At 41.8% G+C, this 21,120-nt stretch overlaps 4 protein-coding genes across 4 annotated transcripts; 1 reads left to right on the top strand and 3 right to left on the bottom strand.

The window, feature by feature from the left end:
• Nucleotides 1–2,742: 2,742 nt before the first annotated feature.
• Nucleotides 2,743–11,110, bottom strand: LOC108156017. Its single transcript, XM_017287246.2, has 8 exons — nucleotides 10,930–11,110; nucleotides 7,633–8,104; nucleotides 7,377–7,537; nucleotides 7,052–7,253; nucleotides 4,837–5,088; nucleotides 3,843–4,774; nucleotides 3,561–3,761; nucleotides 2,743–3,436 (listed from the first exon to the last, which is right to left on the bottom strand). Exons 2-8 carry the CDS (start codon nucleotides 8,082–8,084, stop codon nucleotides 3,324–3,326), a joined length of 2,313 nt encoding a protein of 770 aa, XP_017142735.1. The 5' UTR covers nucleotides 8,085–8,104; nucleotides 10,930–11,110; the 3' UTR covers nucleotides 2,743–3,323.
• Nucleotides 11,111–12,650: 1,540 nt separating this feature from the next.
• LOC108154056 (trypsin alpha-3) lies at nucleotides 12,651–13,601 on the top strand. The gene is made up of 2 exons (XM_017284148.2): nucleotides 12,651–13,052; nucleotides 13,107–13,601. Exons 1-2 carry the CDS (start codon nucleotides 12,663–12,665, stop codon nucleotides 13,494–13,496), a joined length of 780 nt encoding a protein of 259 aa, XP_017139637.1. The 5' UTR covers nucleotides 12,651–12,662; the 3' UTR covers nucleotides 13,497–13,601.
• Nucleotides 13,602–14,149: 548 nt separating this feature from the next.
• On the bottom strand, nucleotides 14,150–17,624 carry LOC108156014. Its single transcript, XM_017287238.2, has 4 exons — nucleotides 16,934–17,624; nucleotides 16,707–16,869; nucleotides 16,361–16,643; nucleotides 14,150–16,302 (listed from the first exon to the last, which is right to left on the bottom strand). The coding sequence occupies exons 1-4, from the start codon at nucleotides 17,466–17,468 to the stop codon at nucleotides 14,278–14,280; spliced, it is 3,006 nt and encodes a 1,001-aa protein (XP_017142727.1). The 5' UTR covers nucleotides 17,469–17,624; the 3' UTR covers nucleotides 14,150–14,277.
• A 137-nt stretch (nucleotides 17,625–17,761) lies between these two features.
• Nucleotides 17,762–21,056, bottom strand: LOC108156015. The gene is made up of 3 exons (XM_017287239.2): nucleotides 20,340–21,056; nucleotides 19,022–20,272; nucleotides 17,762–18,954 (listed from the first exon to the last, which is right to left on the bottom strand). Exons 1-3 carry the CDS (start codon nucleotides 20,756–20,758, stop codon nucleotides 17,871–17,873), a joined length of 2,754 nt encoding a protein of 917 aa, XP_017142728.1. The 5' UTR covers nucleotides 20,759–21,056; the 3' UTR covers nucleotides 17,762–17,870.
• Nucleotides 21,057–21,120: the final 64 nt, after the last annotated feature.

Below are 21,120 nucleotides of genomic sequence, written 5' to 3' on the forward strand. Positions count from 1 at the left end.
AAGCACACGTTGACGGGTCATAGTGGCAAAGTAGTGGCCGCCAAACATGCCCAAGAGCCCATTAAAGTAGTAAACGGAAGTCATGATCGTTCCTTAAATATTTGGGACTTGCGCAGCATTACTTATATAAAAACAAAATTTGCTGGATCAAAATGCAATGATTTTGTCACAACAGACAGTTTTGGTTCAACGATTCTTAGTGGATATTACGATAAGAAAACCCGTGATATGCGTACTGAAAAACAGGCAGATGACGTCTTATTGCCGGGGAAAATCGCGTCCCTTGATTTATAAAGGGGTGAGTAGTCAAAAAAAGCAAAACACCGGTCGTAGTCAACGGACACTTCAAAATCAGCTGTGATTCTGCTCGGCTTTCCTTTGACACGAGTGGCTTACAAATTTCCTTTAGATCAATTTGTGCAGTATAAGTCTGGAATGTAAACGGCTTTTTCGAAACTACTCCAAAAGGACCCAAATTTTGAATTCTGTTCGTACATACTTACATGTATCTTTTAATTGATTTGAAGTTTTGTCAAAATTAAATATTTAAACATCTTCCTGCATCATACATACAATGTGTGTATATACATATCTTTGGTTTGAGCTTAACCATAACAAAAATAGTTTTGGAATCGGTTTATTGCACAGCACAGCGGTAAAACCGGTCAGCTGAAGCTCCAACAACAATTTGCTGGGCTCGGTAGGAAAGAGCAAAAGGTGCATCATATATTCGGATTCTTAGCCCTTTACATTGCCATAGATGCCAATAAGTTGTTTAATAATGAAATGTTGATAGTCACAGCTGTTGTACATAAATAACAGCCACTCGAAGTCTGCTATGAATAGTACATTTGGTAGACTGTTGGTAAAGATAATTCCTATCTACAATAGTATGAAGAGCTTCGGCCTCTGGAGCTAGCTTTAATTTCTTATTTTACCAGCATTCTCATATGTGCCAACCTTTCTGACAATATTTGATGTTGCTGAGTCAGAAATGAAACTTGGCAGCTAATACGTTTTCCTTTTCTTCATTAAAAGTGAAAATAGGCGATCAAAATTCCTTTATGCTTCACCGTCGGCTATAAATTTGTTCAGCACTTTGCTACGCTCAGCCTAGGAAGCCTCGTTATGGCCTAAAAATTTTCTTATAATCTCTCCCATTACGTATATTCCTATTGTGTGCTGTTGCTACGTAAACCTGAATTAAAAAATCGTCGTACATCAGCCTGTGCTTCCTCCCCAGACATAAACTTTGGTAGTTATGGCAATGTATGGCAATTTACTAAGAAATACCATTAATGATACTTCTACTCGACAGATGTTCATAGTACATTGACAAACTGAGCTGCGATTTCAGACAATTAAGCGTGACCACCGAATCAATCGAACGCGATGTATAATATCAGCTACATACTCGTATATAATCAATTCTTGACACGAATGCTGTGGCTGTGGAGAACATAGCCAATTATTTGGTTTACTGACGTCGCGCAATCGACACTATGAATCTCTAATTGGGGAAAAAAATAACAGCAGCAACGTCATTTCAAATCTAGTGTAAATTTATTTTTATCGCCTTGCATGCATGCTTTAATTAAAGGCTCTTCAGATTGTACTGGAAAACAACTACAACATAACATGAAGTTTTTCATTGCTTTTAAATCTTTAGACACTATTGAGGACTCCTTTTTGTACATATGTACATACATTTTAGCTTAAGTTGCATTCCTAAGTAAATGAATTGAGATGAATTCAGTCAGCTACATACATACATCTATGTATATGTATATGTATGTATTTATATATGTATTTATGTTTGAATGAAGCTATGGAGAAGACGAGCCGGCGAGCAGACAGGAGAAACTTTCACATACGTTAATGTTCCTCTCGTAGATGAAGATACAAATCTGCACGAAGCCTGTTTCCTGTTGTGCTGAGGGTGCATTTATTTGCATGACTCACACCAGCAGCTACAGCTAACGATACTCACATAAATGCTGAGCCCTCATACAGGCTGCAGGTGCACACCATAATGAAGATGGCACGTTGTTGAGGAAAAAATATAAACACGACATATGGACCTCTCTACCCACATTGAAAAGCGAATCATTTTTAGCATCGTTTTGACCAGCACGATGATTCTGTTGAGAGTGACGTGCTTTTTGGGCGACATAAGAGGCACATTCGGGGAAAATGTTGAGTTGCCGTTTACTGTTGGGTGCTTTTAGAAAAATTAAAGTCCAACATACGAGTATGTATATGTTATACGTATGTACATATATGTATATACATCGCAGGCGATAGCTACAAGCAAAACAATTCAGAACCGCAATCGAACGATTCATATAAACTTATGTGGGAAACAAGTCCAAGTATATTGCTGTTCTGAACCTATACAGACCTATTATTTCTTTGTTACAACATTAGCATAGATATCCACAACCTTTCAATTTTTTTACATATACAAGTACATCCACAGGCCTGTGGCTCAATAGTTTTGTGGGATCCTCACAGATTTTTAGATGTTGATTCCAAACAGATGGGACGGGGTGCAGCAACTTAATTGTTGATGCTATTCAAGTATATACATACATACATACATATGACTTTAAATTGCGAATTAAATATTTTTACTCCAGAAGTACCAAGTATATGCAATGCATTCATACAAAACTTTATTGAAATAGTATTTGCGTTCTAAAAGTAAATTAAAGACGTTGGTTAAACGAACACCCATTTAATAAAGTGCACTAATAATCATATTTTATTTAAGTTCTTAAGTTTTAATAATAATAAAAGACTTCAATTCGATTATTGTTGAATTAGTTTAGATCAGACATAAAATTGCTATTTGCTATTTATATAAAATAAATTAGATTTCTTAGTTAAACTATTACACATACGACACAGATAATAAGGCGCTCCAATAGAACTATGATTCCGATCAATAAGTATAATCATATGGTTTTACAAATATAAACAATATTTTTTCCAAAGTCACAAAAGAAGTTCAATGCAGAAGTCAAACTTCATTTATAAGTAAGGAAGTTGTTAGATAGAACATATAAAACATAACACAGTATAATGTTTTACGCCATGGCTGTATTGCCAACATTTTGAATTCCACCGAACAAAACAAAATAATTGTAATTTCTCTGAAATCGTGCACTGACTAGATAAGACAAATAGCGGTTGTTATATCAGGACGACGGGTATTCTTAGCAGATATTCAGCATAACATTGCGTAAATATAGATTGCACCTTTTGAAGCTGACTTATAATTAAGCTGATTAGAATTATGTTTAAATATATTAGAATTGGGCTTAATAAGAGTGTTGATACGGTTGTAGCTTCTGACGGCGTTGATAGCAATAGGTCCAAATGGCTATAATAGCCAGCTGAGTAAGCAAAAATATTGTGGCGGCTGTAATGAGACCTAGACGAAACAGGTGAGTAATGATTGGAAAAATACGCGGAATAATAAAAAAGATCGTATTATGGCGTACAGAAACCAAGTTAATTATGATAGTTAAACGTTATCATTTCAGAAGTTATCTTACCAATTGCGTTCACGCAGAATCCATGGCCTTCTTCACTAGCTGTAAATGTGGTTTCATTGCCATCATAATAATCGCCACTTTCTTGCTTATTGTGTTTAAAGCCGAATTTGTCTGTGATTTGAATTGACTGAACCAGCAACATGTCACTGGGGATAGATTTCATTGACATATCGATATCCCGACGCGTACGTGACATATTATCTATGGAGGATAAACGGATTCATATATAGTAAATATATAGAATATTCATCCAAACTTTACTCAGCTTGAACAATAAATTACCTGTTATATTAAGCGACCTACGCTTTCGACCATAGGACACCAATGATCTAAATTCACCGCTGGTGTCTTCCTGGTCGCATTGGACTGGCTCACAGCTCGGCATGCAAGGTGTCACTAGTGCTCGGAACTGAACGACCTCACTTGAAGGAAACTTAAACGCGTCGAAATTGGAGAGTAAAACCTTGCCGGTAAGGGACTCCTTATAAATGGGACCCATGATAAAGTGATCGGTTGGGCATCCATTAGAGTCGATCAAGGTAATTTCCGAGTTATCTACGCCGTCCATAGCTACCAACTCACGAATAAAGATCTCATATGGACTTTGCTCGTCAACAATTTCAAACTTTAACGCCAGTGGATCTCCTACTTCAGCAGAGCGCATCATATCTGAGCCATCTCGGGAGGTTATACGCATTATCACATTTGGTGAGTCGACAATGACTTCCTCAGAAAGTGCTGGCATAATATCGCCGCGCACATCTAGGTCAACGCCATTGCTAACAGACTTATTTGTTAGATCATACTGACAGGCCAATGCTAATCCCAAGTCTGACGACGTTACTATCATGTCATGGTGCTGTATAATTATATCATTGATGTAACGTCCCGAACTGCTCTGGCGGACGTTACATTCTAAGTCATGGTAATTCATACGAAATTCGAAATCTAATGCGCTCTGAACATCAATTGCGCAGGATTTAGGGGAACCTTTGGCGTACACTTTTCCATTAAACAGTTTCGAGGTGCGTATACGAGCCAGCATATCTCCGCCACCGCACTCTATAGTCACGTTATAGCAAGATGTCAACTCGTAGGTTGAGGCTTCAGGAACCTCCAGGAAAGGTTCTTGGACATCAGCGAGAGTGGCACGACTATGGTGAGATAAGCGGCATACCATGTCCCCAGTATCGTTGTAGTCATACGAGTGACATCTAGTCATAGAAACATCAATATTAACAAAAATTCTAAATAAAAGTCAATATATTTTCCTCACCTATAAGGGGAATTGAGGCAAAGCTCTCGACACTCATCAATACTGCTTACTTCCTGATATACAGAATCGACTGTTTTTAGTATACGGCCGGGTAGACGCTTAAATTCGCACAACTTATTTGGTTCGTCGATGCAGTGATTTTCCAGATAGTCACTTCCATCTTGTGTGTGAAAAGCGTTCGAACCCGCCAAAGTTAATCGATCAAACTCACTCAGTTCACATGTTCCAGAGACTCGATCATAGTTAGCTGATCTATAAAGTTAGAAACAAACTTTTAAAAATGTATTTATACCAAATGATAAGAGGTTTCTCTAAGCTATATATATGAATCTATTCTTAAATTGTTCCATTTGTCTGAGTTATGTGGTTTGATAGTGTATTAAAAAAGTATTTTTCTCAGAAATGTCTTTATATTCTTTGGACGTTGACGTGCAATGACTGCATCTTTCAAGAGGCGATGCAGTTACTTCACCGTCAAGTGGCCCGTGTGACACCAGCAGAAGGCTGTTACGCGCGGATCCCAGGCAAAACGCAGCCCTCCTCCCGCTCAACCGACCGAGGGGCGCTGCCGCATGACGCGCGGTGCGTAGCCGAACCAAACGCGAACATGCAAGAAAGATAGCTATTAGACTAAAATTCGAGGAAAATTAGTACTAAACTTACTAAGAAACTAAGCATGCAATCAAAATACAAATACCACTACAGTTACTAATTAATAGAAAGGTGTGTAAGGATTAATAAATTAACGAGGTGGAACGTTGTGAGTTGCTGCGGACACCGCAACTCTACAGCTATACCCGATACTAAGTCAGTATGGCTCTCCTGCGGCAGACGCCGCTAATATTGAACCACACGACAAAGAGTGCGTGCGAGAGAGACAGAAAATCAGTCTGAGCGTGACGTCGGGCGCTGCGTAGCCACTGAAAATTGATTTCTTGCTTTTGGCTACAAAAATGATCCAATCTAATCCAGATTCAGCAATCTGATAGATATGGTCATTATCTATGATTCTGCGTTTTTAGTTTTCTCGAATGTGCAATATTGTGGATGCAACAGATTTTCGTTTTTTGTGGGGGCGGAAAGAGGTGGGGCGAAATTCTGAGATATACGTTTTATAGTGAGATCTAACAGAAGTGCGGATACCAAATTTGGTTACTCTAGCCTTAATAGTCTCTGAGATTTGTGGATGCCCCAGATTTTCGTCCTTTGCGGGGGCGGAAGGGGGTGTGGCGAAATTTGGACACGAAACGGTCAAGGTCCGATATCACAGGAGTGTGGATACCAAATTTGGTTGCTCTGGCTCTTATAGGTTCTGAGATCCTTGAACTCATATATTGCAATTGACAAAACCGACCATGAAACCTGTGTGTTAGAGAGAGACAGAGCGAGAAAGAATGAAATTGTTTTCTTGATTCTGGCTATAATCATTATACGATCTAGTTCAGATTTTGCACTGTAGAAGATATGGTCATCCTCACCGATTCTGCGTTTTTGGTTTTATCGTATCTTTAAAAATGTGGATGCCACAGATTTTCGTCCTTTGTGGGGGCGGAAGTCGGCGGGGCGAAGTTTTGAAATATTTTTGTTGCAGTGACATATCACAGAAGTCTGGATCCAAAACATCGTTGCTCTAGCTCTTATAGTCTTTGAGCACTAGGCGCTGAAGGGGACGGACGGACGGACGGACGGACGGACAGACGGACAGACAGACAGGGCTCAATCGACTCGGCTATTGATGCTGATCAAGAATATATATACTTTATGGGGTCGGAAACGATTCCTTCTGGACGTTACACACATCCACTTTTACCACAAATCTAATATACCCCAATACTCATTTTGAGTATCGGGTATAATAAGAGGAAGAGAATTAGTGGTGGATACAGCCGATGGTTCTTATAGTAGCTGTATGATATAATATTCTGATTTTCAATGGATTACGTTTTGTCACTTTTTCTACAAAAAACAGTTTTTCCCATAACGAGTTTTCCTTTGACCGATTGTTCCTATGGCATCTACATATGTATGTACATATGTATGCACTTATATAGTTCTTTGTTCCTCTCTGAGTGTTTTTGCTACTTACATACATACATATGTATATGTACATATATATACTGTATTCATCAGATATAAGGTTATGTTAAAGTTTCAGCCACGCTACACGCCAGTCTTTTTGTTGCGGACTGAAAACTCGAATCGTAAGAGTTCTTACCTGCATGTGAATTCTGTTTCGCTCAGACAAAGTTCAAAGCACTCGCGCCTTGACGTCAGCGACACGGAACGCTTAACTTCCGTCTTTAGCTTATAGTTTTGAACACGATCGACATACCAAGCTCGAGCACAAGGTTTCACGGAAAGGCATGATTTTTGCGCATAAATTGTAAACACGGGAAATTGTGATTTTGTAAGGGCACCTAAAAGAAGTAAAAATAAGTAAAGAGGTATAAATAGGCCAATTAGGAATTATTGAATTGCTAGTACTAGTTTATATTAGCAACTGAATGATATGTTTATATATGATGCTTGAATTTGCCTACCTGGCAACTGATCAGCGTGGGCGGAAAAGAGCACGCAAAGTCCTGTTTCGTAATTAACTGACTGACAAGTTTTATTTTTCCTACACGTGTCCAGGCAATCAGTAAGCATTAGCGTGCCTGGCAGAGAATCCATAAGTTTTTCAGGAGCTGAGAACACATATCTATTGAAATTATAGTAATAGAATTATTATGGAATTATAGTAATAGAATTCATTCAATACCTTATTGTAAAAGTTTAATTCAGTTTTTTACTCACCCTGTAACAATTTCAAAGCCTACAAGATCAGGATAACAATCTATCGGTGCATTATCATAATAAATTCCACCCTCTTCAGAACCAGATGAGCTGGATACTACTTCCTTTGAGTCTAAATCTGAAGCGGCCAACAAGTCAAGAGCTGAGTTGCGTGTTTCAGCCGTATGTGCTGGATCTGTACCAGTTAAGATTAAAACTGGCTCAGTTTGTGTAGCAAATTGATGACTACTAGTATTTACTTCAGTAGTCTTTGCCTTTGATGCTGGTATTTCTGTAGGATTGGCAATCTGTTCAAGAACATTTTCTTTGTTAACAGAGGGTACTGCTGCTGTAACGGACTCTACGGCTAATCGGCGCATTCGTAAATGTTCTTTTGCTGTAGCAACGCTATATAGCATTAGCGCTAGAAATATTTGACGCATTAAATTTATGCGTTGCGGCGTCTTAGCCATTATAACGATATGGCTTCTATCTGCAAGTAACCAAAAATAATGAATGTTTTAAAAAACATTAAAAAAAATGTATGTCAAATCGTTTTACACCGCTATATGCAGTAAGAGAGCAACAATGAGAGATATCCAAAATAAACAACATTTGAAGAAGATTAATTGTATGTTTAAAAACAGAAAGTAAAATGTATATATAAAGAAAGACCTGAATTTCAAAATGCTTATTTTACTGTTACTATTTTCCTAGCAGACAGTTAAATATAAAATTTTATATATTTATTAGGGCATTAATATTGTTGTCTACTAAGCTTGCACCATCTCAATCTTCTTAAATTAATTTTGTTGGCATAAGACGTAACGAAAATAATGAAATCCCTCAGAAAAGCAACATCTCGGATACAAAATTTGTTATGGCGGCGCAGCTTACGAGTATATTAACCTGGCACGTCGACGACCTTCTTGCACTATTCACTACTGTTCTTAAAATTGTAGGGAGTGTGAGCTTATATTTTTCTGGTTCGCTGAGTTATATTCTTGCGCAACTGCTAAGTTAATGGCCATCGTTTATGATTGACGGTTGTGCTGTTAAGACTATCAGGGTTCATGAACTGTAATTCTACCCGAAGTACATATCGGTTTAGAACAGAGTTCGGTTGAAGTATATAATCTATACATTGCACCAAAACAACATTTTTGATTAAGTTCATACACTAAATTTTGTATTAGACATATGTACATGTGTGTTAATGTATAGACATACATATGTACATAGGTTATTGCACAATACAACTTTTATACTTTCATGTCCGATTATAATTTCTTGTAGAGTTTTTAATTAGAAAAGCATTTGAAGCATGACCTATTGTACTAACTCTTAAAATACTAACTGTGTAAAAAACATACATACATATTTATAATTTTCCGTCAGGCTCGCTACTCTAACAGTTATTCTGTGTGGATGTTTATGAATATACATTTCGAAGCAAAATGAGCGTGCAACAAGATTGTAAGTCGATTGTATGCATTACCGCCAATGCCAACCATCCACAAGGCACCCTAACCTGTCTTGGCTACGGTACTTTGGACCCATCCCCAAACTGACCAGCTACCATAGTAGTTTCACCAAATATACATACATGTACATTATATGTACATAGAAAACGATTTACTTATTACGGTTTACGCAGCGGTCTAAAGAACCCATTCCATTTACAAAAATAATATGCTTGAAAGATTTTTGAGCATTATTTTTAGATTTTATTTTTGCCCAACAAATCTTAACTTGTCGGTCTGGTGCACATGTACAGGAATGCCAATGTAGCATGTAAGGAATGACCACTCGGGAAGCTGCGTTATAACAAGTCCATGACCATTTTTATATACACAAAGCTTGTAGAAAGCGGCAGAAGAATTAGGTCAATGATTATCGTCAAAAAGTTGTCTTGCTGTGCATAGACATATGTACATATGTATAGGTTGCAGTGCCCGCGGAGATCAGTTCGAACCTAACCGGTATGGAAGCCAGAAGGAAGTGGCACTGCCTAACTATGCCGTTGATCTCATCCGATTAGTACAATTTGTCACTTATAGCCTACATTTTTGTTCAAAATCTACCATTTATTAATGGAAAATGGTTTAACACGATATTCCCCCTATGAAACCAAGCACGGCTGCTGATATTAATATAGAATATAATAATTTGAATAAATAGTATGTCTCAGATTTACTTAAATGTGCTTTAAAATAAGAACTTTCTATACTTTGACGGACTTCACTTCGATTCACACTTCGCTTATTTTCGGATGCATGATGTAATTTAAAATCAGCACCAGCTAAAAGTCAATAGAAATCCGAACTCTGAAAGGAACCGCCGAAAACTTTCACCATTCTGAATGTGTTAATGATTTCATTTGATTATTCACTAGAAGGGGAAAATACTGTTCAATCTGGTGAATTTATTGTACTCAATTATTTGTGCGTATTCCATTTCATAAAATTATTAAACATTTGGTTTTTCATTTATGTAGCTAAAAGATAGAACGTGTAGTCACAGAATTATGTTTTCTGGCGACATACGTATATTAAAAAAAAGGGCTAAACTATGTTTTCATCTACATAGGGTGCTTCTTTTCTGGTACAGAAACCTTTAGAATTTCATGCCACATGGCGTAATATATGCATCTCTCTCTGTAAGTGCTTAAGTTTACTTTTTGTTGCTAACTATTTTCCCATGTCTGTCGAATAAGCCAACCGTGCCCTATTCACGTCCAACAAGCAGCCAGTCAATCTGAAAGAGTATTTTCAACCTTATGTTTGCTAATGTTTTGACGGAACTATGAGGCTATATCACTATTAAAGAGTTCCTTGCCTTAGTGCGTTTCTACACCGGTTGCTGCAACATCTTCTTTTCCTCCATCTCAGTTCACTTCTTCAGAATGATTCTATCCCTTTTTTCAATGCTTGCATAGTCGTCCATCAGCTTGATCGCTGCTGTTCGAATAAACCGGTTAATACTTTTTTGTGATTTTTCTTAGTTATTCTTCAGTTAGAGCAAAGGTTTACATAGCTGTCTTCGCGTATCTTGCATAGCGGTTTGTTTCAAGCCAAAGACTTAAGAAATTAACTTGAACGATTACTGTGTTTGACACATTGGGAGTCATTAAAAACTATAATATGCAGCTGGAATTCTCAATAAATAAACAACAGTTTTTATAATGTATAGATTCAAAAGAAAAGTAGTGAAATTTTTCATTGTTGCTCTCTAAAAGGCCAACTAGTAACAACAAATTTTATAGCTTAGTAACAGTAATCTGAGCAGTTTTATACCATGGACAAAATAACAAATTACCTAAGCACCAGTTCAAAAATCGATTTACACACGTTTACAGTCAATCCCGTAAAACAGGCTCTAGCCTATCACACTAATCACAACAGAATAGGGAAACACTTTCGAAAGAAGCTGCACTTTACAGAGGATACAAAGAAGAAACCGAACTTGACCATTCAATGGTTGACGAAGAACTGAAATCTTCAATGCCACCAAGTGACTTGTTATAAAAATTAGATAAAGAAGTTCTGTAGGCGCAGCCAGGTGTGTTGGTCTTCAAGAAATGCGGCAGCGCACTACCTGCTTAAAGCTGGAGACCCAACATTTTCAAGAGAATGAGATTGGAAAGAGAAACAGAGGAATTCTGACAAAAGAAAGTCTTAAGGCAATGGATGCTTGAAAGAATCTCAAATGAAAAGAAATTGTAAGCATGGTAAATCTCACCTGTAAAAAGTCTCCACAAAAACTCTACACATTCATACTTCAACGATCGAGAACACTGTGCACCTGTTTTCTCTCTTTCTCTGTTCTCTTCGCCTGTTAATAACATGCTCGTTCGTACATATGTACATGTGTACGTACAAAAACAACGTTTCCGCCATACAAGCTCTATTCATTTTGGTATGAACCTGTTAAAGTATAAAATACAGGCCCACGAGTACAAAATTGACGTGGTAATAGGGTTTTCTAAGCTTACAAATGTTACTTACTTTTATATACTTTTCACTTTCACTAATATTGTACATGTGAAATCGTTTTTTCCCTATTTTCTCATTTTCTTGTCGTTAAGGCTTAATCGGATTAAACCAAAGCTGTCTATACAATTTGTGTGGGCTACATTTTGACTTTATTTGTTATATTTCGGGTAGCATTTACGGCTAGATCAATGATATTTCACAAGCTCTCAGAAAGTTGATTAGCCCACATTTTTGGCAAAGACATCAGATTGCTGTTCCGCAAGCTGGCGTTGCTTTCAAAGTATGTAAAATAAGAATAGCCCATCAAACGGTGTTTGATTTCCAAATTTATGGGTCAAGTAAATGCAAATCAGTTTGGGGTCCGATTTTCTCAAGAAACGGGTCGTGCTTGGATAACAAATGGAGTAAACAATAAATATGTTTGTATATATGTACATATAAACAAATATGGCCATTAGCTTGATACAGATAAAAAGTTGATTGAGTGTTAAATAGAGTCAACATGTAAAAACAGTCAACCTTTGTTAATACTCGTATAATTTTTGAACAGCTATTACTCATTCGATTTCAATAGATTGTTATTGAAGTAAGAGTAATGTATCAAAATGGACATACAAAACTTAAAAGTGTGCTCCATGATTAAAACTACTTTTTTTTATTAAAAAAATTAGGAATTGTTCACTATATAACACAAAGAACGGAAGATGCTGATCGTGCTATCATTACTTCAGAACGTCAAATAAGAATGTGTGTTTCATGGAAACAACATATTATTGCCCTTTTACGATAAATTTACTTTTGAAAATGTTTAATTAGCCTGCAACTTCATTACTAATGAGAAATGTGTTCAATCGGCAACGTGCCAGTATTGAAATATACTTTTCAAGAGAACTCAGTGATAAGAAAAGTGTCTTTCTTAATTACAAAATAATGTTCCAAACTTGTATTACTGTTGGCTCATTATTTTCAATGCTATATTCCAATGCCTTTTTCAGCGTGTATAAATAAGATTCATTTTTAGGGCAATACGGTTATTGTCTAAGACTGAGTTAAACGATGTACAAATTAATGTCGGTGCACATTTTGTTTATTCTCTTCCGTTTTTTTTTAGCTTCTGAAGAAAATCGTCAGAGTCCCCGCATAGTAGGCGGATATCCGACTGATATTGTTAACGTACCATATATAGTATCCTTGCAGCTATACGGCAACCACCATTGTGGCGGCTCAATAGTAAATAATCGTACTATTATAACAGCGGCCCATTGCCTTGCCGGAGTACGGCGACGCCTGCTAAAAGTCAAAGTTGGTGGATCAACGCGTTCTCCTAGAGATGGGCAACTATTCTCGGTTGCTTCAATTCATTACCATGAAAAATGGTCTGCCAAGTCAATGGATTATGACATTGGATTAATACGATTAGTCAATGAGTTGACTTACTCCAGAAAAGTTTGTGGTATGAGCGTTCTACCTGTTCCAACATATTTACGTTTTCTTTTTCAGGTAAAAGCTATTGGGATGAATCATAGAAAGATAGCCGATGGCTCATTTGCAACCATTGCCGGATGGGGCTTTACGACTGCAGACGGTGCCAGTTCACAAGTTTTACATTTTGCCCGAGTGCCAATTGTCAATCAGACAGTTTGTAGAAATTTACTCGGAAATAGAGTTACGGAACGTATGATTTGTGCTGGGTATATAAGTAATGGGGGTGTGGATGCCTGTCAAATGGACTCTGGCGGCCCCTTAGTAGTGAGAGAGGAATTGATTGGCATTGTGTCATGGGGAATTGGATGTGCATTAAAGAATAAGCCTGGAGTCTATGCACGAATTGAGACTTTGTCAATTTGGTTAAACAATCTTATGAAAAAACTGAACACTGAAAAGGATTAACAATACCAACAATTATCATAACGCAAATGTAAAAAAATTTAGTGTAAACAAAAGAATAGCAAAGAATAAGAGAATAACGAAATAATTACTAATTATATGGCAGTAGACCGGTGGCAAAGCAAGCAAAATTATTCAATTGGTGCTATTATCGCTCGGCACGGCATATTATTTGTTAGTCGATAAAGTGCTATCATTGCAAGGCGAATGACCACTTTCGCATTTAACAATAGTATTGAGAGAAGACTGATTTTGGATTTAAGCAGCTCGAAAAAAACTTTCCTATTTAAGGTAATCGAATACGGAATTTCGGAACATATGTTATGTTGAAATAAGAAACTCGTAAATTTGTATGCAAAATCGAATAGGCCCCGAATCAACCGGGGTTGGCAGACCTCCTGGCCCCGCGTGCTAAACTGAAACGCTGAACGCCGATGATGCTGGTATAAGATATTTTTTCAGAAAAGCACTGTAAATTTTCTAATTGTGATTATGCTTTGTAGTATATCTGATATGAAACTTCCTTTAAAATCCGAACTCTCTTGTTTGGATAAGATCAAGTCGGTAAGTATAACCTGCGAAAATTTGAAACAACATATAGAATATATACAACATAAAAGGAACATTGTGTAGAGTACTAACAAGACACAAATGAACGATGTAATTTAGTTATTTTATTGAAAATAATAATTTAATGTCGTGGGCCTGAAATGTATAAGTGTTTTTAGAAATATCTGTCGACTTGCTCGAATATATTTAGTACGGTGTGACCATTTTTGACTGGCTAGGAAAGGTTCCCGACGGAGAAATAGTTTACTGGATATGTGTCGAATCTAACGAACTTCTCCCTGCGCTTACCAATCCCTGTTCCCTTGCTCCACAGTCTTTGGGGAGCCGTTGGCGGATAGGCAGCCTGGTTCAAGAGACGCATGCGGGGTCCGCTGAGCGGGTAGGTAAAATCATTGGAATACTCCTGTTGATCGTAAGTCTGCGTTAGGCCGGCGAAGCTGTCCAGTGTTTCGCTGATGAAGCCACCCTTTTGACGACCCGGCTGTGCCTTCTTCTTCTTGGTCTTTGGCTTGTTGCGCATAATAGGCTTTTTGGGCTCCTGGTGTACGTTGCCCTTGCCGTATATCCAGTCGAAGCGTTTCTTTCGCTCACCGAGCACGCAGGCGCCGTATTGGACGTAGGGGTTCGGAGGATGAGGGAACATACTGGGCATGGCCCAGTCGTTCTCATCGTACTGTGTGTCAGTGTGCTTCACGTGCGACTTCTTCAGTCGTTCAGGATGCATGAGGCCGGCCGGCGGGGTGACTCCAAACTCATACTCAGCCTCACTGTCGGTGGTTTCAGAGAGGACGAGGTCTTCTTCACAGCTGTCGATCTGGCGTCGCTCGCACTCTTTTTTGAGTTGGTAGACCAGGCGCTTTTTGTCGATGAAGCTGCGGCAGTAGCACTCGGTAACGGGCTTGTGGCAGGAGCACTTGCTGAATCCCATGCTCTTGAGGCAGCGCTTTAAGTCACGCACCTCCTTCAGTAACGGATTCTTTACGATGCGGAACTGTACGGGTTTCATGTTAACATAGGGGTTGGCGGACCGTTTCAGTGTTTCCGTGTCCTTGAGTGGGCGCAGAGTGATGATGAACTCGTCGTTCTTCTTCTCGATGTGCAGCGTCGGCACCTGCACCAGGTCCTCGGGCTTCTCCTCGTAATCGGCCGGCGGTGGCGGCTTGTGATTGTAGTAGGTCATGTACTTCGACACGGGTATGGTGTCCACGGGGTAGTCCTTGAGAAAGTAGCGCATCAGCTCTCGTATGGATCGTCGGATAGCACCCGGTCGCCACCCGGGCTTCTTGGCCAGGGGGTGGGCGGTCCAGAGCCATCCCATGTGGCTGGGCACCTTCGAATCCCCGTCAAAGCAGTGGGCATGGTTGCGCGCCGCATGTCCCTCTCTTTCTCTGGGTAGCATTGCGTAGAACTTGGACTTGAAGGGCATTTTTCGGCGTGAGGGTCGCTTCTTGCGTTGCTTGGGCTCTACGCAAGGATCCTCCAACATCTTACCCTTATCCTTGACGTGTGAAGGTTTTTTGGAATGGCGTTTCTTGGATACTCTGGAGAGGTTGCAAGCCTCTTCGCAAATCTCCTCGATCTTCGGACTCCTCTCGTTGGACTTATCTTTGAACAGCTCCTTGAGCTCTGCAAATACACTGGCTAGATGCAGTTGCGGTCGCTTGTCTTCGCCTTCCTTGGCTATCGACAAACGCGGCTGTTTGCGGGTATGTGGACAAAGATCAACGCCAGCTGACTTCTTAATACTCTTCTTCAGCAGCTCGTAGTCCCGCACTATGGCATCGAATGCCTCCGACGTGGGCCCATCTTCTGCGACACTTCTGCCAGAGCAGCCGCTCATAGAGCCAAGAGCAAAGCAGGCTGCATCTTCAGGCTGCTCTAAATGGGTCAGCAGGATTTTCTCAGCTGTTGCCTCCTCGTCATATGGCTTCTCCTTGAACATGGGCACTGGCTTGTAGCCGCAGTATGGACAGGCCCCGATCTTTGGCAGCCAAGATACGTCCTCCCCGCAGACTTGGCACACGCGACACGAGCTGATAAGCGTCTGCTTCAGGTCCGGCACCGACACTTGATGGCACAGGCGGTTGGTGGTGCCATCCCCGTACGCTGCCTGTCGTTCGGGCGAGAACTGATCCGAGGGCCCTCTTGGAGGTTGAATGGTGAGGCAAGAGTCGTCCACGTCTGGGCAGCCATAGACTGCGTAGGGTCCTGCCATGTCCACCAGCTTCATGGGCTGGCCCTGAAATAGTTTGCCTTTCGGTTGTGAAGTGAGGGTATTTGAGAGGGTGAATACTCACCTCGGGGCCACAGAATTTGTTTAGGATGCCGGCGTCGTTGACGTTGCGCATGTTGAGGGTCCGGAACTTGGAAAGGCTGCTGCGGGGGTCCGAGCAACGGTGGTCGGACTGCTCCATGTCATCGGGCCTGAAGCCTAGACATGGGTCGGTGGAGGAGGATGGAAATGTTTGAGAGCTGTCCCCCACCATGAAAAAGACGTCCTGCTGGTCCACAAACTTTTCGATGCATTCCTTGAGATCATCGCTCTCCGAATATAGACCGGAGGCGGTCCTGTCTATTTCTCTATTGAAGTTCAGGGGCTATCGCATTTAGGTGGCTTCAGGTTCCGTCAGTAGTGCTACTTACTCTTTCATGTCTTGGCACCGCATCTGCATAGAGATTCTCACGGTGGCCATACCAACGGTGCACCCACGGCAGGTGAGCTCCACGTTGGCAGTGTGCACCACTTGCTGCACAGTGTTGCACATGCGCAAGATGACTGACTCGGGAAGCACATAGCAGCCTCGACCTTTACGAGATTGAGGTTGATTTTAGAACATTTCTATTAGAAGGTAGTTGCTGTTAGTACGTACCTATCTCCTTTTTCATATAGACGACTGCGAGGGAGATGCCCTCCGCCAGACGCTTTGCCAGACACTCACCCACCATGGGGAAGGTCTTTAGCGGCTCGGGGGGCAGACATAGCGCGTTGATGCGATCTGTTTTAAGGCATGGAGCAACCCCTTTGCAGATGTCCACCTTAATACTCAGTTTGTCCTGGCACTCGAAGTCCCGGCCCGGCATGTACAGCTTCTGGACGACCATGTTGACCGTGAAACACCGCATGGCGTCCTTGTTGGACTTGCCTTTCTGACCAGGCCCAGGACAGATCGGTTCAGTCTGTCCCTTGGGGGGACAGGTCGAGCAGCAGACATCGGTGTCCTTCGGGAACATTTCCTTCTCCCGGTTGTTCTGCCTGGTGGTGCATCTCATATAGTCGGCCCTGTCCCTGTCCATCTTGGTGGTCACCAAACAGCGATGGTGGTCATAACTCTTTCTATCCTGCTTCACTGGCTTGTCCTGCGTCTTGGGTTCCTGCTCATTCTCCTTCTTCTCGACGGTGGCCATTGTTCAATCAAATTTGGAACACGAGTCTAAAAATTTCCTTGCACAAATAATTTAAAGCACGCGAGCAACGCTACGAAAAATTCACATAAATTGTAACAATTTTTACGGGCCTGAAAACTTTCAAGTTAACGCCCTGAACTATCAATAGAGAATGAGCTCCTAGTCCTACGAGTCCTACTAAAAAAAACAGTGTTTGCTGAAAGAAAATCTCAGGGCACTCTTTTTACACAGATTTTTTTTCTCAGAACTTTTTTACATGTTGTTTTTGTATGTGGTCCAGTTAGTTCAAGTCGAGTCTAATGGATTACCAAATAAGGGTATAAGTTAAATGCCTAGTTTTCCGAGCTTTATTGTTCAGAGCTCCTATGAGTATCTGGAGTGTCGGAATATTCTAGGATCGGGTCAATGCCAATGCATTTGCATGGATACATTTGTAAAGGAAGACATGTCGAGAGAGTTGGACTTGTGCCAGTTTTTTTTTGATGTAGAAGATTGGGCCAGGAATAGATTCGGGTCATCAAATCCCCCTGCCTGGCGTCCCGGCTGTGTCTTCTTTTTCTTTGTCTTGGACTTATTGCGCATAATAGGCTTTTTGGGCTCCTGGTGTACGTTACCCTTGCCGTATATCCAGTCGAAGCGTTTCTTTCGCTCACCGAGCACGCAGGCGCCGTATTGGACGTAGGGATTCGGAGGATGGGGGAACATACTGGGCATGGCCCAGTCGTTTTCGTTGTACTGCGTTTCAGTGTGCTTCACGTGCGACTTCTTCAGTCGTTCTGGCTTGATGACCCCAGCAGGCGGAGTGACTCCGAATTCGTACTCTTCCTCGCTGTCGCTCTCATCACCCGTAATTGGGGAGTAGAAAAATGTTTTTATCTTCTCCGGCCATCCCCGCTGCTTAAGCATGCTTTCCACCTCGTACTCGAGGCGCTTTTTGTCAATGTGACTGCGACAATAGCAGCTAGTTACTGGCCTGTTGCACTTGCATGGAGGGAATCCCTTCTCTTTAAGGAGCATTTTCATCTCACGCAGCCTGGCCGCACTGGGATCCTTTGTGATGCGAAAGACCACTGGCTTCATATCCGCATAGGGATTCGCGCACAGCGCTAGCGAGTGTGGGTCCTTCAGGGGACGCAGTGTGATGATATATTCGTCCCGTTTCTTAAGAATGTGCAGCGTAGGATGTTGCACCAGTGCCTCCTGCAATGGATCCTCTGGATCGGGTCTTTTGTTCCGGTAGTGGTAGCGCGAGAGGCATATGGTATCCACGGGGAAGTCCTTGAGGAAGTAAGCCATCAGTTGTCGTATTGGCCTGGAAATTGCACCCGGCCGCCAAGTCTTGAAGCGCGCCATATCGCTCTTTGTCCACATCCAGCCCATGTGGCAGGGAACCTTGCGGTAGCCGGTGTACTTGCTGTCACTGATGCATCCTCTGTGGCCAATGTGGGGGCACACCTTTTTTTTCTGAATATCGAAGTACGTGTATCTGGGGAGCCGATAATGTTTGTCTAAGTATGTATTATCTGGGAATGTCCTATGCGAACACAGCTCACCGCTTAGATCTCGAACGGAGGAGTCGAGCCTGGCAATTCTTTCTCTTGCTCTTCCTCTTCGAATCCTTCTCGATACCTTTGTGTGATTTTCCCAGCGAAGGTCGAGCTCGGCGTCGATCCCCAGCTAACTTTGTGCTGTTGCATGCCGCCTCACATTCTTCGCGAAGAGCCGCGGCATTGGGGTCATCGTGTAAGTTCTTCCCGGACACCGACTGCTCTTTTTTCTTCTTACCGTACATGTTGCGCATCTCACTGAAAATCGTGATCAACTTTGAGCGGTGCTGCGACGTGCTCGAGGGTATGTTTCTTAGTGACTGTCCCTTTTTTAGCTGACTTCCGTCTTTTTGAATTCCGCGGGCGTTTTGGGGCCTATTTTCCTGCTCTGTAAAGAACTGATCGCACAATTTGCGAATGCGACAGCGTGTGCAGATCCGTCCTGACATGCATCCGCAGGTTTCATGGAGGTTGGGATTAGGGTCAGGTAAGTTGGCATTAGATTTTCTATCTTCCTCGGAGAAAACTATACAGGGTTCTTTGCGGAGGCAGTCACGGAGCAGCTGCTGTGCAGTGGTCGAGACGTCGTAGGGCTCCTCGCAGGAGTCCATGGTATCAAAAGCCCTGTAACCACAGTAGGGACAGCCGGCGACTTTTGGGAGCCAGCTAATGTCCGATTGGCAAAGGCGGCAGATATTCGGGCGCTTGTACTTCTCCTGCTTTAGTTCTGGCTCATTCGTGTCACAGGAACCCAGTAACTTCCTGCGGATCAGTTCCTGCTGCGATGCGGACAAGCAGAGCCGTCCATTGCCCGAATTCTGCTTTTTTTCCTCCAACCAAGTGTCATAAAGACAGTCACTTGAGTTTGTGTCCGTGCTCACCGGTGATGAGCGCTGGCAGTGCCACCGTCTGGACTCCTCGTAATTGCCAGGCGGAGCGGGAATCTGGGCCTTGTCGAGTCCTAGCTCCCTAAACAGATCTTTCAGCATTCCTTGGTCCTTTTCCCTGTGCACCGCTGGGTCAGGGGGAATTTCAATACCCGCTACTGTGCAACCACACTCTCCGGCATCGCGCGAGCTGTCGTTGTGAACGCACTGGAATGGGGCACCGGTATGTGACATCAGCCGCTGGTCCGTTATGCACGATGTGCCCGGACACTTACCAGAGCGACCTAGGGTGAAGATTACGTCCCGATAGTTGATGGACTTATCAACGGGCCGACAAACATCGTAGCAACCGAGGGGCACAAGTCCGGGGCTGAGATAGGCAAAAAAACATACTTAGTATTCTTGATAGGATGCACGAATACTCGGTTAATACTCACTCAAGTTCCGGTTGAAGTGAGCTAAACTTGATGATAATCTCGACTGATTCAATGACCTTCCTATCCTTTGACAGATCTAGGTGGATGGTTTCGGTGACCAGAAAGGTGGGATCGGTAAGCTGGCGGAGCAAGAGCGGGGTCAACAGGGCGCTACCGGCCCCGAGGAGATCCCCGCTTTTGCTAACCGTCACGCAAACCCCCTTCGAGGTCAAAATGCCGATGAGCTCGCAGGGACTGGCCACAAACTGACCCAGAGGATCCATTGGGAAATCCTCCACGAACATACGATCCTCGGGAAGCTCTTCAAATTTCTGGAACAGCCGAATGGAGTAACTGTAGTCCCTACTCCTACCGGGTTCACACAATTTAGACTTGACCAGTAGAACGTCGAAGTTATAGGTTTGCTGTGTGGGCTCCATGGTGAGCAGGCGTAAAACTTATATACAAATTGAGTTTGGAATTGTGTTTACTGTCTGCGGATTTGGTAAAACTTTGCTAAAATTTAAAACTATAAAGCTCCTCGGTCAGTACATAAAAAACGTGTGTAGAAAAGATTGAGAGACAATAAATTCCCAGGAACTGTCAATGTCCGAACATACGAGGATATAACATATGACACAGGTCACTAGGTTTCAATATCTCTCTAAAACTAGGTCATCTGGAACGGAGTTTCGAAAATGAGCGTTGCTTAGTTTAAGCATTTTAACTCTTATCAGAAACTACATAATCAGTTATCGCGTTCGTGGTGCACCTTTCGTTGGACCAGCAAGACCCCAGCTAT

Source organism: Drosophila miranda, chromosome 2 (genome assembly GCF_003369915.1).
Source record: "Drosophila miranda strain MSH22 chromosome 2, D.miranda_PacBio2.1, whole genome shotgun sequence".
In the NCBI taxonomy this organism is placed as follows: Eukaryota; Metazoa; Arthropoda; class Insecta; order Diptera; family Drosophilidae; genus Drosophila; species Drosophila miranda.

Excerpts from the sequence above, each read along its gene's own strand:
- LOC108156017 (XM_017287246.2), bottom strand. The coding sequence starts at position 8,084 with ATGGCTAAGACGCCGCAACGCATAAATTTAATGCGTCAAATATTTCTA. Across the intron at positions 7,538-7,632 it reads GGCTTTGAAATTGTTACAGG|ATATGTGTTCTCAGCTCCTG; the intron begins GTGAGTAAAAAA and ends TAATTTCAATAG. Across the intron at positions 4,775-4,836 it reads TGCCTCAATTCCCCTTATAG|ATGTCACTCGTATGACTACA; the intron begins GTGAGGAAAATA and ends TTCTATGACTAG.
- LOC108154056 (XM_017284148.2), top strand. The coding sequence starts at position 12,663 with ATGTACAAATTAATGTCGGTGCACATTTTGTTTATTCTCTTCCGTTTT. Across the intron at positions 13,053-13,106 it reads AGTTGACTTACTCCAGAAAA|GTAAAAGCTATTGGGATGAA; the intron begins GTTTGTGGTATG and ends TTTCTTTTTCAG.
- LOC108156014 (XM_017287238.2), bottom strand. The coding sequence starts at position 17,468 with ATGGCCACCGTCGAGAAGAAGGAGAATGAGCAGGAACCCAAGACGCAG. Across the intron at positions 16,644-16,706 it reads CGGTGCCAAGACATGAAAGA|AGAAATAGACAGGACCGCCT; the intron begins GTAAGTAGCACT and ends GAACTTCAATAG. Across the intron at positions 16,303-16,360 it reads ACAAATTCTGTGGCCCCGAG|GGCCAGCCCATGAAGCTGGT; the intron begins GTGAGTATTCAC and ends AAACTATTTCAG.
- LOC108156015 (XM_017287239.2), bottom strand. The coding sequence starts at position 20,758 with ATGGAGCCCACACAGCAAACCTATAACTTCGACGTTCTACTGGTCAAG. Across the intron at positions 20,273-20,339 it reads TCACTTCAACCGGAACTTGA|CCCCGGACTTGTGCCCCTCG; the intron begins GTGAGTATTAAC and ends TGCCTATCTCAG. Across the intron at positions 18,955-19,021 it reads CTCCGTTCGAGATCTAAGCG|ATACACGTACTTCGATATTC; the intron begins GTGAGCTGTGTT and ends TCGGCTCCCCAG.